The 16,532-nt window shown below is 46.0% G+C and overlaps 2 protein-coding genes across 4 annotated transcripts in view; one reads left to right on the top strand and one right to left on the bottom strand.

Annotated features, from left to right (window-relative positions):
- The window catches only part of LOC111942001 (uncharacterized), a 235,442-nt gene that overhangs the window by 134,668 nt on the left and 84,242 nt on the right, over nt 1-16,532 (bottom strand). The window lies entirely within an intron of this gene.
- LOC111943553 (uncharacterized) overlaps nt 2,415-16,532 on the top strand; it is a 101,578-nt gene continuing 87,460 nt past the window's right edge. Inside the window, exons 1-6 of one of the 2 annotated variants that reach the window (XM_086878892.1) lie at nt 2,415-2,702; nt 3,900-4,108; nt 10,712-10,872; nt 12,114-12,160; nt 14,513-14,721; nt 16,265-16,425. In XM_086878892.1, coding sequence (XP_086735018.1) covers nt 2,663-2,702; nt 3,900-4,108; nt 10,712-10,872; nt 12,114-12,160; nt 14,513-14,721; nt 16,265-16,425 — 827 coding nt within the window. In that variant the 5' untranslated portion in view covers nt 2,415-2,662. The remainder of the gene's footprint in view (nt 2,703-3,899; nt 4,109-10,711; nt 10,873-12,113; nt 12,161-14,512; nt 14,722-16,264; nt 16,426-16,532) is intronic. The other variant, XM_086878894.1, reaches the window with a different exon arrangement.

Genomic DNA, 16,532 nt, shown 5'->3' with positions numbered 1-16,532 from the left:
ATAAACACAGACCATTTAGCTTCAATGGCGCTTTTTTCATCTGCTTTTCTGCTTCCTTTCCTCGTGGGGGGCAGATTTGGGAGTATTTGTCTTGTGCTTTGAGTTCTGGCACAGCCTTGCTCGTTAAAGTTCTGTAAAATTTATCTACATGTTTGTACGTAAAAAATCTTGCAGACTGGTGGGAATTGCTAGAGACAAGGCTTACAAACCAGTCCCCAGTATGATTAGCCCAATGTCCCTGCTAAAGTCTAGTTATGCTTGTATTAAGAAGGAGCAAACTATTCTAACTCCCCTGACCCCCCCTTTTTTGTTTTTGTTTTTTTTTTATAGCTCTTGGGGCAAGTCCTGTGTTCCATTCCAACTCTCTGTTATCAAATGTGTGAAGTGATGTTGCTGCTGTAGCAGCAGCCTGAGTTGAGCGGGAGCAGCTCCAAAGCACGGGGCCCCACAGCAGTGGGCACGGTGAGAGACTTGCCTCTGCTGCCGTGGCCATCCAGCCGTGGGGAGAGCAGCTGCTGGGGCTTCCCCCATTCTGCCAAGAGCAGTCTGCCTCCACCATGTGCACTGTATGGCCATGATTTTGCCAGAATGTGGAAAAGGCATCGTTTGAACGTATTTTGCTGTTGGCCACCATCACCTGACTGGAGCAGTTTGGTAGGCAGGACGCCCTGTGGGCAGGGCCATGGCTGGGATGGGTGGCTGTCACTTGCACTGGCAGTGTTACTTTTCTAGGCAGGCTCCTGATACAGCTGTGGGGGAAGGCACCAGCAGCTGTTTCAGGCCCAGTGAGCAGCAGCACATGGAGGAGACCCTCATCTGCCAAGAACCCTCCACCCCTTTACTCCCCCCATGGCAGTGCCAGGTGATTCTGCCGCAGGTGAAGGGCTGCAGCAGCCTGGAGACTCCTTCAGCCAGGACTTGTTGCAATCTCGTTCCTGCAGCTGTGCCTGGAGGATGTTGGCCCACAGAGGCAGTGCAGATGCCCAGGAATGCTGCTCGGCTCAGGGATGCAGAGTGTGTACAAAAGCCGCATTCAAAGCGCTGATGGTGAGACCCTGGTGTTGCTGGCAAGTGCAGCAGCTCTTCTTCATCCCGTGCAGGTGAGAGCCCAGCCTTGGAGCCTGTCCCTGGGGACAGGCCAAGAACTGTATTTGTCCTGTTTCAGGGCAAAACTGGGAGAGAACCTCCAAATGGGGTTCACCTAGAAAAGCAAATTCAAACAGCCCCTCCCCGCAACTGGTGCAGGAAAACACATTTCCTTGGAGAGAAGTGGAAAAAACTGTTTATTTAACAGAAATGGAATAATATTAAACAATAAAACTTCTAGCTGTTTGATGAGATGGCAAATCCAGGAAAAAAAGTCCTTTTCGTGTGGTGTAGCTCAGCTTGCTCAGGTTCTTCTCAGTCTCTCCGACACCGGAAAGTGTCGAGGCCCAGGCCCTGGTGGGCCAAGGGTGTGAGATGCTGGGGTTTGTCTGGGTTTTTTTCAGTCTACAGCATGTTTGAACAGATCCAGTAATAAAGGGAAAAATAAAAAAATGCTTTTAGTATAGCTTTGAATTTTCAGGGACAGTCAAAATGAGAATTGTTTTGAGGCCGGTTTTGGAATGTTGGGTTTGGGTGTGTCTGCAGGAAAGCAAGCAGGAATAAAGCGCTGCCACAATGAAGGAGAACTTTGCATGGCCAATTTACACCCTACAGCTACAATGATCATATTGGCCCACTGAATACTGGGGGCATCTAATGCAGACTGCAAAGCTTCTTTGAACATATTGGAGAGATGAGACGTGAAGAAATAGTTTAGCTGATGGAGAAAAAGGGATGAGACCCACTGGACCTTTGGCTCACGATTAGTCCTGCCAAATCAAGCATGATTAGTTTTAACTGCTCTGTGGGAGAGTATTTCAGAATGACCTGCCCCATGATATTTCCATTAAGGAGATTTTGAATTGTCAGGAACTGCCAAGATCAGAAAAGTTTTGAGGCAGATCATATTTTTGTTGGGTTTGGGTGTCTCTGCAATACGGAAAGCTGGGAATAAACCCCTGGAACAATGAAGTGGAGCAAAAGTGGAACATTTGGGTGGTCATATTCCTCCCTCCAGATATTGGCCACCTGAATTCTGGGCTCATCTGCTGGGGAGTGCAAAGCTTCTTTTACTTGCAACTCCTGGTGCCATTGTTTGTGTCCCAGCACTTTGTTGGACATGAAAAGAAATAAACAAAATCCCACACCAGCAAGCTACAACCCAGAACTGAGTGGGAATTACAGAAATAAAGGCCTTGGAAAGTAGCTTAGGAAAGCATTTACTTCCTAGGCAGTGTGAAGCCCTCCGGCCTGGCCTGGCTGGGCCCAGGGCTGGCTGTCCTTGGGAAGGGAAAGGGATGGAGTTGGGGTGGGGGTTTTGTAGCCATGGAAACAGAACCGTGGGCGAGCGCATCACAAAGGGGCAGCCACGAGCTGGGGTTGTGACGGTTGTGCTTGACACGGACACAGCGGCAGGAGACGCGTCTGGCTCTGCCTCTCTGTGCCGACTGCTGGCGATTGGAGTCACGAGACCTTGCTCTAGGGCTGGGTAGCAAGCTCCATTCGCTGTCTACGCGGAGACCGTTCTCAAGTTCAGACCCAGATACTTCTGCGAGGCAGAAGCACGGGTTCCAACATGAACTTCACTGGAAAAGGAAAGAGCATGGAAGGAAAAGGTGAGGATAGAAAGGAGCTGAAAGGTCTGAGCCAAATGGTAAAAAGTCCCACCAGATTTCAGGGAAAACTGGTCCATGGTGGTCAGTTCTGGCTGTGTGTTAGAGTAGGTGGCTGACAGCTACAGATGATCCTGCAAGGATGCCCATGGCATCACAAAATTCTGTCGTTAGTCTACTCTGCGTTCTCCTTTTTGATAGTAGTCAAATCATTCATCCTGTCAGCCAGGACAGGGACGGTGGCCACAGCTGACCACAAATTGGACATGGCCATGAGATGCAAGTCCTGTTTCATTCTTTGCCATGAATGTTGGATCTCGCAACAGATCAATTTCCTGTCCTTGCTCTGCTTGCTGATCGCGTCTAACCCTGAGGACGCTATTACTGTGTTATAAGAACATCAGCAAGGGCTCATGTGGAGAAGTTTTGTGGTTTTCAGAAACTGCACTCACAGTTGTGTAGGGCTTTAATGGGTATTCACAGAAGGCCAACCTCAAGAAGGGATCTTTTTCACCTCTCATTTTTTGAGCAATCTACCTTTCCCATCTGACTTAATAAGTCAATATTATTCAGAAGAATTACATGCAGGCTAGTTACATGAGAAATAAAACTGAAGACAATTTCTCAATAGGTAAAAAAATCTCTCTAGCATCTCATCAAAGAGATGTGTTGATGATAATGGTGGGAGTTCACCTAACTCACTTCTTCAAAGACTTTTGACCATGCCTCAGCCTCACACACAGGTGAGGGGTTGGGCTGGGCTGCTCTCTGGCAGGAGGAAGGGTCTTGTGCCAGCCTAGAGAGCCTGTGCTCATCCCCAGGGAACAGTTCTGCCCTGCATGTGCCCCCTGCAATGAGCTGTGCTGCTGCCAGTGCCCCGTGCAGCTGTAGGGCTGCTCAGCTGTGGGGCAGGGACAGGAGCAGGAGGCTGCATGTGCAGCTGAGCCATGGCTGCAAAGCCCAGGGCTCTGGGCTCCCTGCTGTCCCAGGCCAGCCCAGAGGCCAGGCTGTTCCTGTGGTAGCTCTGTGCAAGTGGGGCAGGGTGTCCCCTGGCCTGCCTCAAGTGGCTGCAGGCAGGAACATGTTTCCCTGTGCAGCTATTTAGAAGTTTGCAGCAAGTCTGTCCCATGAAATATGGAGCTCCAGATGCTTTAGGTTTGCACTGCATTCTCTGTTATATTTTGTGTCTCCACTTTGCAGGCCAGACTGGCTACCCTCTTGCCAAGAGATTTTCTCTGGCAAATCCTTCTGTGCTCCTTCCCTCCAAGCCAATGCCCCTCATCCCAAGGAGCTCTTCCAAGCCAATGAAGAGCTGCATCAGAGAACATGTTACTGGGAAAAGTGGCACTGGCAATGACAATGACACCAGAAAAGAACAGGAGTCATGTTCAGACGGAAAAGGACGTAAGGTAAGGAGACCACGCTAAGTCATGTGTGGGAGATTTTCAGTTTCTGTGCTGTAGACAGAGCTCGGAGAGCTTTCCCTGTGGTGTGATCCCAGGGAAGCTGCTGAGCCAAAGAAGAGCTCAGCTGGACACTGCAGGTCAGCATGCCTTTGCAATGGGTGTGTAGTGTAGACTTCATGTCCTCAGCATCTGTCAAGAGCAGGAGAGGCCTTTGAAGGGTTTCTGGGCTATGCCATGGTTCCTCCTCTGTCTTGTGGCTGAGAGAACACCCAGAAGCAGTCAGAGCGTGTAAATTTGTCCACTCTGGTCAAGCAATCCTTATAAAGCAATTCCTTTAGTAACCTATGAGTATCTGTGAAGCATCTCTATGTCTGGGTGGTGTTTTGTCTCAGCTGTGCCTGGTTGGGATGTTTGTTGGAACAGGCAGTCCTGCACAGTCAGTTCCAGGTTGTCTCAGCTTTGGAGCTGTACAGCCATGGCCTTCTGCACAGTTGTCTGTGATGTTGTTTCTAGACTTCATCAGCTTCTGGGCAGCTGTGTGCTCTGGCGTGGCTTTGTCCATAGGGAAGGGGTGGGAGGTGGCCATGGGGAGTGTTGGGCTAAAGCAAGATAAGCACCCTGACCCACTCCAGCACGGGCAGCTATCCCAGCCGTGCGGACCATACTCCACAGCATCAATGTGATGGACGGCAAATATGGCGATTTATTACAGGGAAACTTAACATTTTATAGCCTGGGTTCACTGTGTTACTCCCATCTGCATACGTCACACCTAGGTGCTATTGGCTAATTGCAAGAGAACTTACTATCTTAGCAGAGAGGGGGTCTGCTAGCTTTCCGTTACATCCCGAGTTCTTCCACAGCGCCAGGCCCTAACTACAACATATTTCCCCCCTCTCTATGACTATCTAATTTGCTAAAATATAAGGTGTATTAGTCTTTAAAATTCTAATGTTATTTTATATATGTATCTCTAAACACTTTATTTATTTATCTTTATTAAAAAGTTTTTAAAAGTAAATAGTATAAAATTGAGTAAAATATAAAATGCATTATACTTAACTAAAGACTAAAAACTTATAAAATAGATAATACAGTTTTCATTAGTAAATATAAAGCACATGCAATGACTAAGTATATTTTTAAAGCATCTGTTGCTTTTTTATAAACTGAATGTTAACTTTTTCTAATCGGTTCTTAACAAAGGGCACAAGCTTATTCAAAATACATGGTCCAAAAATTAACACGAGTAAAATCATCATAACTGGTCCAATCAGGGTAGACACCAGGGTGGTTAGCCACGGAGCTTGATCGAACCAGGATTGGAACCAGTTTTGCTGAGCTTCTCTTTCTGCTTTTCGCTGAGACAGCCTGTCTCGTAGTTCTGCCATGGTGTCTCTCACTACTCCGGTGTGGTCAGCGTAGAAGCAGCATTCTTCTTTCAGGGCGATGCAGAGGCCTCCTTGCTGCATGAACAGAAGGTCAAGACCTCACTTTTTAGTCATCTGTAGCTAAAGCAGTCTCTGTTGTTGGGTCACGATGGCAGAGACACCTGCGGCAGCACCAGCTGCTTTCAGGTTAAGCAGCACTGCTATGGTTACACCTGTAACCACTTCTCTTTTCTGAAGTTGTGTGAGTCTCTCCACTTGCAGGCTCAACTCTTCATCCAGGTGGTATAGGACTCTGGGGATGATAACAGCTAATACACAAAAGTCAGCAGAGGAGTTTAAACTTTGGGTATAAATGCAAGGGCTAGACTCTTAGATCATGGGTTCTCAGCCTGTACCACAAAATTGGGGCTCACTGATTCAGGTGTTATACCTATAAACAGCACAGTTACCATAAGCAGCTTACCATGTAAATGACACCATACTTGCAAACTCACAGCTAAAACTTTAATGTTAAATGAGCTTTCAAAGATGCTTACACTACTTCTTAAAGAAAAATACTTATACTTTATGCTAACATAACAATTACTACACAGGCTAAACCTTAAACTATTATCTAACTACTTTTAATACACGTGCTCTGGTATATATGTAATCTAAGCGTGAAAACAATTTGCTAAAAGGATAAACACACAATTACAATTTGCTTTGTATATAGTTAGATGGAGTCTCTACACCTCTCAAATCTTCTACAGAATTTTTCCAACACGATTCAGTCCTGGAATGTTCACTGCTCCCGTGATGTCAACTGGCAGCTGATGGGTGACTGAGGGTTTTGATGTTCAAGTTGTTCTTCGGATCCTTCTAAATCTTAAAACAAAGGATAACTGAAAAATTGGTAGAGACACAACATCATAATAACATCATAAAATTTCTGTTGGTAAACTGTGTAGTGTTCAGACACAACTGTGTCCTGGCAGCTCCACTTCTGATCCATGTCTGGAGCACCAAGGCTGTGTGATGACGTCTCTGTTCACTGGATCTCGTGTGTTCAGAGACAGACAGTCTGGTCAGATGGACAGGTGACCTTTCTGAACCTGCCAACAAAACACAGGCACTTCTCTCCTTGAAGTTAATGAATTACACTAATCAAATTGCTTTTAGGGTATCAATTTCCCTCCTTTTCCTTAAAAAATAAAAATGAAATGTATTTCTGTTCAACATTAACACAAAACTTTATATACAATTAGTAAGAACTTATAACAGTTGAAAATCAATTAATATAAAAGTACTATTAATTATTAAAACACTGCACCAGCATCTCATAGTTAATAAACAAACAAAACCAAAAATTATCAATGAAGGATTGGATAACCAGTCCAGAAATGATTCTCCAAGTCTACTTCAAAATTGATCCAGCTGTCATATTAATAGGGTCAAATTGTTGAGTTAAAAGGTGACTCAAATACTGATTTGGTACAAGAACATCTGGATCTATTGATAAACATTCTGTCCAGGTAAAGTTAAGACTTGGCCAGGGTCTTAGACTTTAAACTGGAAAGATGTTTCTTAACTTATTTTTAAAACAAGGTTTTCAATAGCAACAGCTATGAGATGCTTACAGCACAGCAAACTGTTATAATGCATTTGTACAAAGCAAATAATTAAGAACTTTAGATACTAGACGAATTAAATCATTCAGCAGTTGGTTTAATTTGAAGCTTCTTCAATGGCAGTTAATCTTTAGCAATGGTACATCTTACTAAAATTCTGGAAACACTGAAAAATAAGAAGTTATAACAAACAAAACTGCAAAGATTGCAACAATTCATAGAGCTCTTGATGAAATCAAGGGTGTCACAAACTGTATTTATTTTTGTCTACAAGCAGGTGGTCACCAGTGGTCCATCACAGTTGCTTCAGTTGTAGCTGTCTTCATATTTCTAGGAAAACAACTATACTTTGCAATTTAGACAAGTGTTTCTAATAAAACATAAAACAATTCAAATTAAACAACATTTAAACTTAACAATAATTATTTGTAACAAAAGAAAATAACAAAACTTAACTTTTAAAGAATATCTAAGTTACACAGCTTAACTAAAAAACATTCAAGCTAACGGTAACATGGATTCACTATAAAAATTATAAAAATGTAACAAATACATCACAATTCCATGTTATCTAGCTTTGAGAATAACTCACAATAACTGCAAATGTTACCAAAAACACTCATTCACAACAAGAATTTGCCTAGTATATGTTCAAATTAATTAAAATTCTAAAGTGCAGCTTCTCTAAAGAAAAGCCACAACAACACAGGATTGGGCAAGTTGTCATTTAGCTTTTGTAGCACTTCTCAGAAACATCAAGTCCAATTTTTAAACTAAAATCAAAAATCCAAATTGGTATATATGCTGTTATATGTGTTTTATATAACAAAAAGATTCACATTAAAATTTCTTTATTAAAATTGTCAAAAACTCAACAAATGGATAATACATGGTTAACATAACTTTGAGATTACTAAAACAAAACAAAAATCTTTTAAGTTTCTTGGGATACAGAAATACAACATTTAAACTTTTTAATCTATTTTTAAAGGCGCTTCATTTAATAGAAACTTATTTTTAAATTTCAATCTTGATTGCAACAATTTGCTGATTTACAAACAATACAATTTATAAAACTTTTAATTTTTGAATTGTCTAATTAAAACCCTCTCTTTTTTATCCCTCTCCAAAATATCCAGCTTTTTGTTGTTTTTTATTGTTTTATTGCTTTGCTTTCCGCAGTTTATTGAAGTCACTGTTACTTGTTTCACCGGTGGTTGTCTTGGCAACAGCGTTTTGCCGTGTGTGTTTTTTAAAGTCATCGGCGCCGAGCTACTTTTTAAATCTGAGAAAAACTCTGAAAACTCTAACTAGATAAACTCATAATTACTCAAAACACAAAATTAACTCTAAAAAGATACATAAACACCTTTTAAAAACTCAGTAAATTATGACTTTGTAACAAACTCGGTATTATCCCGGCGCTTCTTCTCGGGGGGGTGGGCCTGGTGAACCGCTGGTGTCTCGGCCAAAGTCAGACCTGGCTGGTTACTTCCTGTTTTCTGTGCGTTTTTCTTGGGCCCCGGCTCCGCTACCACCCCTGTGGGCAGGCTGTTCCCTCCCCCCCGGCTCTCCACGCCTTTCCTTCCACCCTCCACTCCGCCTTTTACCCCACCTTTCCTTTCGCCTTCTTCTCCTCCTTATCTCTTTGCATTCCAATCTCTGTGTCTCTGTTCCCATTCGCCGCGTCTTATCTCTTTCACTTCACTTCTTCACATTCCTTTTCTCTCCCATCCCCCCGACTGTGCCCACCTTCCAAGGCCAGATTTAGTTCTTTGTTAGAGACATATTTTCCCGCGCTACAATTTCTTTCTCTGCGCCATCTTTATGACTTTGGGGGGATGCTTTCTTCTTATTTTTTCTGCCACACCTCTGGCTATTTCTGTTAACTTTTTCCAAAAATCTTCTGCTCTTCGCTGTTTCTCTGAGAGCAGATAAGAATTTAGGGACTGAGGGGACTCCCAGCCCCGCTCCCGGCTCAGTTGAGCTTCTCCCATCTGGGGGCTGTAAAGCTCTGACCCTAGACAGTTCCTTGTCGTTTCCCAAATTTGTTCAGCAAGGATTTTAGCACATCTGTCCCACACCTTAGGGCGGATAAACTTTACAAACTCATTTACAACTTCAACAACCTAAATTCTTGCAATAGCAAGCAAATTATGTTTACAACTTATTCGCAATCTAACCTTTTTTATGATTCCATCATCCTTCTGGGCCCAGGCACTTCACGCCAAGAACAGTCCAGCTCACTTGGCCGCTGTCGGCTGAATCAGGGTATCCTTGCTTTTCTAATTTCTTCTCATGCTTCTTCCCGCTTTTTTCTTCTCCCGGGATTCCGGCACCAGATGTTGGGTTTAAAGCAAGATAAGCACCCTGACCCACTCCAGCAGTGGCTATCCCAGCCGCGCGGACCATACTCCACAGCATCAATGTGATGGACGGCAAATATGGCAATTTATTACAGGGAAACTTAACATTTTATAGCCTGGGTTCACTGTGTTACTCCCATCTGCATACGTCACACCTAGGTGCTATTGGCTAATTGCAAGAGAACTTACTATCTTAGCAGAGTGGGGGTCTGCTAGCTTTCCGTTACATCCCGAGTTCTTCCACAGCGCCAGGCCCTAACTACAACAGGGGAGAACAGCCCAGAGCCCAGCCACACCATTAGCTTTGCAGCAGGGCCAGGAGCTGCAGTTGTTTTGGGTTTGCCATGGGGTGCAGGAGGAGGCAGATGGACAACAGCTTTGGCAGACTGAATGTCCAGTCAAAGGCTTGGGTACTTGGTCTCAGCCTTGCTGAGAAAGGGCCCCGTGTATCCCTGACAGGAACTGATGTTTTCACTGAAGTTTGAACAGGTCCTGATTTGGCTTTTTAGCTGTGCCAGAAATGATGAGATACTAAGGAAGGGTGTGCATCTGTCCCTGCTTCCTCCACCCCCCTTCCTGGCCTTGGCATGGGCACTCTGGAGCAACTTGGGCAGGCAGAGACCTTCCAGAGAGCAGCAGATCAGAGAGCTCTGCTGAACTTCCTAAATGCCAGTGAGCCTGAGATGCTGGATGTGTGGGAGCTGGAGAGCTCTGAGCATCCTGAGAGCTCAGCTGCATCTGGGCTCAAAGGCTGCTGGGGAACTGTAGGAGGGAAGGGCAGCAGCAGCAGGAGTGATGGGCTTGGGAAAAGCAGGTTTTGCCATCCTGCAGAATGGCTTTGTGGGGACGTGGCTGGATATCAGCAGTGGTTGTTAGGTGCTTTAGGGGCAGGGAGTTTATAGGGATCTAAATGCCTTCCCATACATCCAAAAGGCCAGTGGAGGCATCGTCACCTGAGAACATCTTGATGTCAAAAACGTGGATGATTCCCAGCTGGGAATGCAGTCACACTTGTACAGAAGTGAGCATGAGGGGAGAGGTGGTAAATGTGTGACATGATCTCTACCCCACCATCTGGTTGTCCTAGGACACCATTCTCCATCCTGGACCAAGCTGCTCTATCAATCTGACTTGTCTTTTCCTGCCAGGTCCAATTGAAGAATTTGGCTAAATATATTGAGGCATGAGGGGTACAAGGCTGGATGCTTGATTGTGAGCACTGTGATTTGCTCTTTGCAGGCTTCCTTGCTGTATCACACTGAAGGGGATATGAAGAAGGAGTCATTGGGTCTCCCTCTGATCCCCCCGATATGCAGGGCAGTAAGTCCTGGTGCTGGCAGTGCTGCAGAGTCTCTGCAAAGCTCTCTGCAGCTGGATGTGCAAGAGTCCCAGGAGATGAGGTAAGCCAAGGTGTCTGCTGCTCCAGTGTGCTGTTCACCTCGCTCTTCCCATCTCGTGAGGTTATTTTGCACAGTCAGCTCTCCCATGTATTTAGGCAAACCTCTGTGTATTCAGCATTTGGCCCTACCTGTGGTGATCCAGCCCAATGTCAAACCCAGCACCATATGGCCCAAGAGCAGAGGTGGTGGTGGGGAAGAGGAGGCAGGGCTGAAAAGCTCCTCAAGACAGGTTCTCTTCTGGACCTGGCTGTTGATTCCCTCTGTGATGTTTGTGGTGTCATTTGGGAACTGTATTGCATGGGTCTGGATGCTGCAGATCTTTGAGTACTGTGACCCTTCACTGTCAACTTCTGCAGCCACAAGAACATGTTTGCGCAAATATTGGCTACTTTAGAGGTGTCTGCAAATTTGGGTGTTGTTTCTGTAAATGTTAGATGTAACTTTTCTGTGCCTGGACCTCCACTGTGAAATGAGATCCCAGAGAAATTCTGGGGGGTGTGCATATAATCCGATCCACATTTAATATTTCGGTGATGGCTTAAGATCAAAGAGGGCAAGGCACTAGATAAGAGGAATAGGACTGTACCTGATAGAAAGATATTGGCTTGGAGAAGTGTGAGAAAATGTAGCAGTCAAGCTTATCTGAGTGATAACAATAAAGAAGGAGTCTCAGAAGTATCACTCACATTGAAAATCTTCTGTTGGGCTTTTAAAGTGCAGTCTGAATATCCTTCCATAACAGCTGTGTGTGAAAAAGCATGTTTTGTCTTGAAAGAGCAAGGAGGTGTAACATTCTCAGGAGACAGCAGTGCTCTGACCACATGGAGCACGAGACTGTCACCAGTGTAAGGCACAAACAGGCAGAGTCAAGCTTTGCAGCAGTACAAAAGGAGCTGCCCTCCATAGAGACTCGTGTCTCAGCTCAGCAGCTCTTGCTGCTTCAGAGAGGCTGTAGGAGCCACTTGGCTCCAAAAGGAGAGACAGCAGAACTGGGGGGTTATGATGCAAGTTGAAGAATGACTGCTGTGTTTCAGACAGAGCTTGGCCAGCTCTGTCTGACTCCAGCAACTGAGAGCTTAAGGACAATGAATCATCTTTGCATCTTGTTTAGTTTCTGTGTTGCATTTCCTTCTTCATCACAGTGACCACGCTAAGAAGGGTTGTCTCCTTTCATGCTACATGCATTCCCTCCTTTCTCTTTCTTCCTCCTCATATGGTCTTTTGTCTTCCATTTTCTCAAGGTCCACACCCAGCAGCAGAAGCAAGGACATGAAATCTCAACATACAGGTAGGTACAGGACATGTCTGTCCTCAAATGACCATTGGAATTTTGACTCAGAGGTGACATTTTGAATGGTTGGTTTAAAATAATTCTCTTCAAAATTTCTTTAACTTGTTTTCAATTTCTTGATAAGCTCCGTGGTCTCCTGGAGAGTCCAGTTACTGGGAGTGTGCTCTGGTGTTGCAGTGAGAAGTCCTCCAGTGTGAAGTGTTAAATGGCAGGAGCTGGAGTGGTACCTTTGGGCCCTGGAAATGCAGTGCAGGAAAAGGAAAGATTCTACTCCATCCACGACTTGCCCTTTATCTCCCTGAAACATTTCCAGTGTCACAGTTAGTAGAGAATAAGCAGGCATTGAGCATGAAATGGGAAATATTCCCAGTCCTTCTTCCTGCCCTTGAAGGAGAAAATCTTTCCTTGCGGCACTTACTGAGCTGAACCCTTTGAGATCTGAAGGAGATTCATGGACATTGCCTGGTTCTGCACTGGGAGAAATAGAGAAACCTCCTCTGAGGGAAAGTCCATGTGAAATTTCTGATTAAGGAGAAGTAGTTTTCCGAATGGATGCAGCCTATGCAGGGTCTGAGTTTGTCATCCTCTGACAGCACAAGCCCAAAGCCACCTATGTATGGCAGGTTCACCATGACAAATCTCTTCCCTGACTCTCTCTGCCTGGGTCAGTGCTGCAGGCTGAGGCTGCAGGAGGAGATGCCTTCTGCCTTGTCCCTCCCTGCCTGCCTTGCCTGATCCCTGACAAGTAGAATTGTGCCAGACAAAATGCAGTCTCTGGTGCATCTGTGTCAGCCAATGCTTTCAAGTTGAAAGCCTCAATGAAAGTCTGTTGTTGTTCCTTTGCCATCTCTGGGCATTTACTGATAGGAGAGATGAGACTTGAAGACATAATTTTTCTGCTGCAGGAAAAGGGATCAGATGTCCTGGTCCCTTTGCTCAGGGTTTGTTCTGCCAAATCCTGCGTACAGCCCCTTTGGAAAGACTCCTTAATTGCTGATATGCAGCTGCAATGCTGAATGGAGTTGGGGAGAATTGCTGCTCAGTATTGCTCAGGTGACATTTTTGCTGGATTAGTTCTGGCCTAGAAATTACCTACCTCATCAAAGGTTGCCAGATGCTCTTTTGTAAATGACGTCACCATTGTACTGGGATAAAGAAACACAGATTTTATCCGTGTCTTCTTTTTATGCTCTACACTCTGCTGTTTGCATTTAGGAAATTCTTAATGGTTTTTAACTGCCATGGTCAGAAATGTTTTGTTGCAGGTGATCTTTGTGTTGGTATTTGGTGTCTCTGCAGGAAAGAAAGCAGGGAATAAACCCCAGGGGCAGGGAATCAGAGCAAATTGCAATGTTGGAAAATGAATTTGTTCGCTCCACATTTGGGCTCCTTGAACACTGAGGACATGTGAAGGGGAGTACAAAGGTTCATTCACTTCTAACATGGGCTGCCACTGTTCATGTGCCAGCACTTCCTTAGTTGTGAAGAGAAATAAAAGCAACCAACAAATCCCCACCCTGAACTGAGTGGGAGTTACAGAAACAAGGGCGATGAAAATGAGCTTTGGAAAGCAATGACTTCCTAGGTGTAGTTGTCAAATTCTGGAGACCTCTGTGTCTGGCAACTCTTTGGAGGAAGGAAAGAGTTCCCAAAGTAGTGGATGGGCAATGAGCAACACATAAGCAAAGTAGTAGAAGCTGTGTCTCCTGGCTTGCCAGGTCTATACAGTTCAGAGGAATTCTAGTGATGCTAGTTTCATAAAAAATAAAAAACAAAGCAATCTTCGGAATAATTCAAAACCCCCTGGATGGTTCATGCATTAGATGGATTGATTGTAAAGGTGGGAGTTCACCTAACTCACTTCTTCCCTTTTGAGCATGCCTCAGCCATGAGGTAAGGTGGGAGCTGGGCTGCTCTCTGGCAGGAGGAAGGGTCTTGTGCCAGCCTAGAGAGCCTGTGCACATCCCCAGGGAACAGTTCTGCCCTGCATGTGCCCCCTGCAATGAGCTGTGCTGCTGCCAGTGCCCCGTGCAGCTGTAGGGCTGCTCAGCTGTGGGGCAGGGACAGGAGCAGGAGGCTGCATGTGCAGCTGAGCCATGGCTGCAAAGCCCAGGGCTCTGGGCTCCCTGCTGTCCCAGGTCAGCCCAGAGGCCAGGCTGTTCCTGTGGTTGCTCTGTGCAAGTGGGGCAGGGTGTCCCCTGGCCTGCCTCAAGTGGCTGCAGGCAGGAACATGTTTCCCTGTGCAGCTATTTAGAAGTTTGCAGCAAGTCTGTCCCATGAAATATGGAGCTCCAGATGCATTAGGTTTGCACTGCAACCTGTGTTATATTTTGTGTCTCCACTTTACAGGCCAGACTGGCTACCCTCTTGCCAAGAGATTTTCTTTGGCAAATCCTTCTCTGCTCCTTCCCTCCAAGCCAATGCCCCTCATCCCAAGGAGCTCTTCCAAGCCAATGAAGAGCTGCATCGGAGAGCACGTTACTGGGAAAAGTGGCACTGGCAATGACAATGACACCAGAAAAGAACAGGAGTCATGTTCAGAGGGAAAAGGACGTAAGGTAAGGAGACCAAGCTAAGTCATGTGTGGGAGATTTTCAGTTTCTGTGCTGTAGACAGAGCTCAGAGAGCTTTCCCTGTGGTGTGATCCCAGGGAAGCTGCTGAGCCAAGGAAGAGCTCAGCTGGACCCTGCGCTTCAGGCTGTTTTCACAATGGGTGTATTGTGCAGACTTCATGTCCTCAGCAGCTATCAAGAGCAGGAGAGGCCTTTGAAGGGTTTCTGGGCTATGCCGTGGTCCCTCCTCTGTCTTGTGGCTGAGAGAACACCCAGAAGCAGTCAGAGCATGTAAAGTTGTCCACTCTGGCCAAGCAATCCTTCTACATTTAGTAACCTATGAGTATCTGTGAAGCATCTCTATGTCTGGGTGGTGTTTTGTCTCAGCTGAGTCTGGTTGGGATGTTTGCTGGAACAGGCAGTCCTGCACAGTCAGTTCCAGGTTGTCTCAGCTTTGGAGCTGTACAGCCATGGCCTTCTGCACAGTTGTCTGTGATGTTGTTTCTAGACTTCATCAGCTTCTGGGCAGCTGTGTGCTCTGGCGTGGCTTTGTCCATAGGGAAGGGGTGGGAGGTGGCCATGGGGAGAGCAGCCCAGAGCCCAGCCACACCATTAGCTTTGCAGCAGGGCCAGGAGCTGCAGTTGTTTTGGGTTTGCCATGGGGTGCAGGAGGAGGCAGATGGACAACAGCTTTGGCAGACTGAATGTCCAGTCAAAGGCTTGGGTACTTGGTCTCAGCCTTGCTGAGAAAGGGCCCCGTGTATCCCTGACAGGAACTGATGTTTTTACTGAAGATTGAACAGGTCCTGATTTGGCTTTTTAGCTGTGCCAGAAATGATGAGATACTAAGGAAGGGTGTGCATCTGTCCCTGCTTCCTCCACCCCCCTTCCTGGTCATGGCATGTGCACTCTGGACAACTTGGGCAGGCAGAGACCTTCCAGAGAGCCGCAGATCAGAGAGCTCTGCTGAACTTCCTAAATGCCAGTGAGCCTGAGGTGCTGGATGTGTGGGAGCTGGAGAGCTCTGAGCATCCTGAGAGCTCAGCTGCATCTGGCCTCAAAGGCTGCTGGGGAACTGTATGTAGGAGGGAAGGGTAACATCAGAAGGCATGATGGGCTTGGGAAAAGCAGGTTTTGCCATCCTGTAGAATGGCTTTGTGGGGACGTGGCTGAAGATCAGTGGTTGTTAGGTGCTTTAGGGGCAGGGAGAGAATTTGGATCTAAGCACTTACCTATACATCCAGAAGTCCAGTGGAGGCACTGTTACTGGAGCACATCTTGATGTCAAACATGTGGATGCCAGCTGGGAATGTAGCCAGACTTGTACATATGTGAGCATGAGGGGAGAAGTGGAAAATGTGTGACATGATCTCTCCCTCACCACCTCCCTTTCCTACAAAACCATTCGCCATGCTGGGGCAAGCTGCTCTATCAGTCTGGTTTTTTTCTGCCAGGTCCCAGAGGAGAATGTCACTAAATGTCTTGAGGCATGTCTTGAAGGGGACAAGACTGGATGCTTGATGTGAGCATTGTACTCTACTCTTTGCAGGCTTCCTTGCTGTATCCCACTGAAGGGGATAAGAAGAAGGAATCACTGGGACTGCCTTTGATCCCCCCGATACGCAGGGCAGTAAGTCCCGATGTTAGCAGTGCTGCAGGGTCTCTGCAAAGCTCTCTGCAGCTGGATGTGCAAGAGTCCCAGGAGATGAGGTAAGCCAAGGTGTCTGCTGCTCCAGTGTGCTGTTCACCTCGCTCTTCCCATCTCGTGAGGTTATTTTGCACAGTCAGCTCTCCCATGTATTTAGGCAAACCTCTGT

The sequence above is a fragment of the Cyanistes caeruleus genome, chromosome 2 (genome assembly GCF_971803275.1).
Source record: "Cyanistes caeruleus chromosome 2, bCyaCae1.hap1.1, whole genome shotgun sequence".
NCBI classification, from domain to species: domain Eukaryota; kingdom Metazoa; phylum Chordata; class Aves; order Passeriformes; family Paridae; genus Cyanistes; species Cyanistes caeruleus.
The sequence above is the reverse complement of the archived record's forward strand: the minus strand, read 5'-3'. Positions and strand labels throughout refer to the sequence as shown.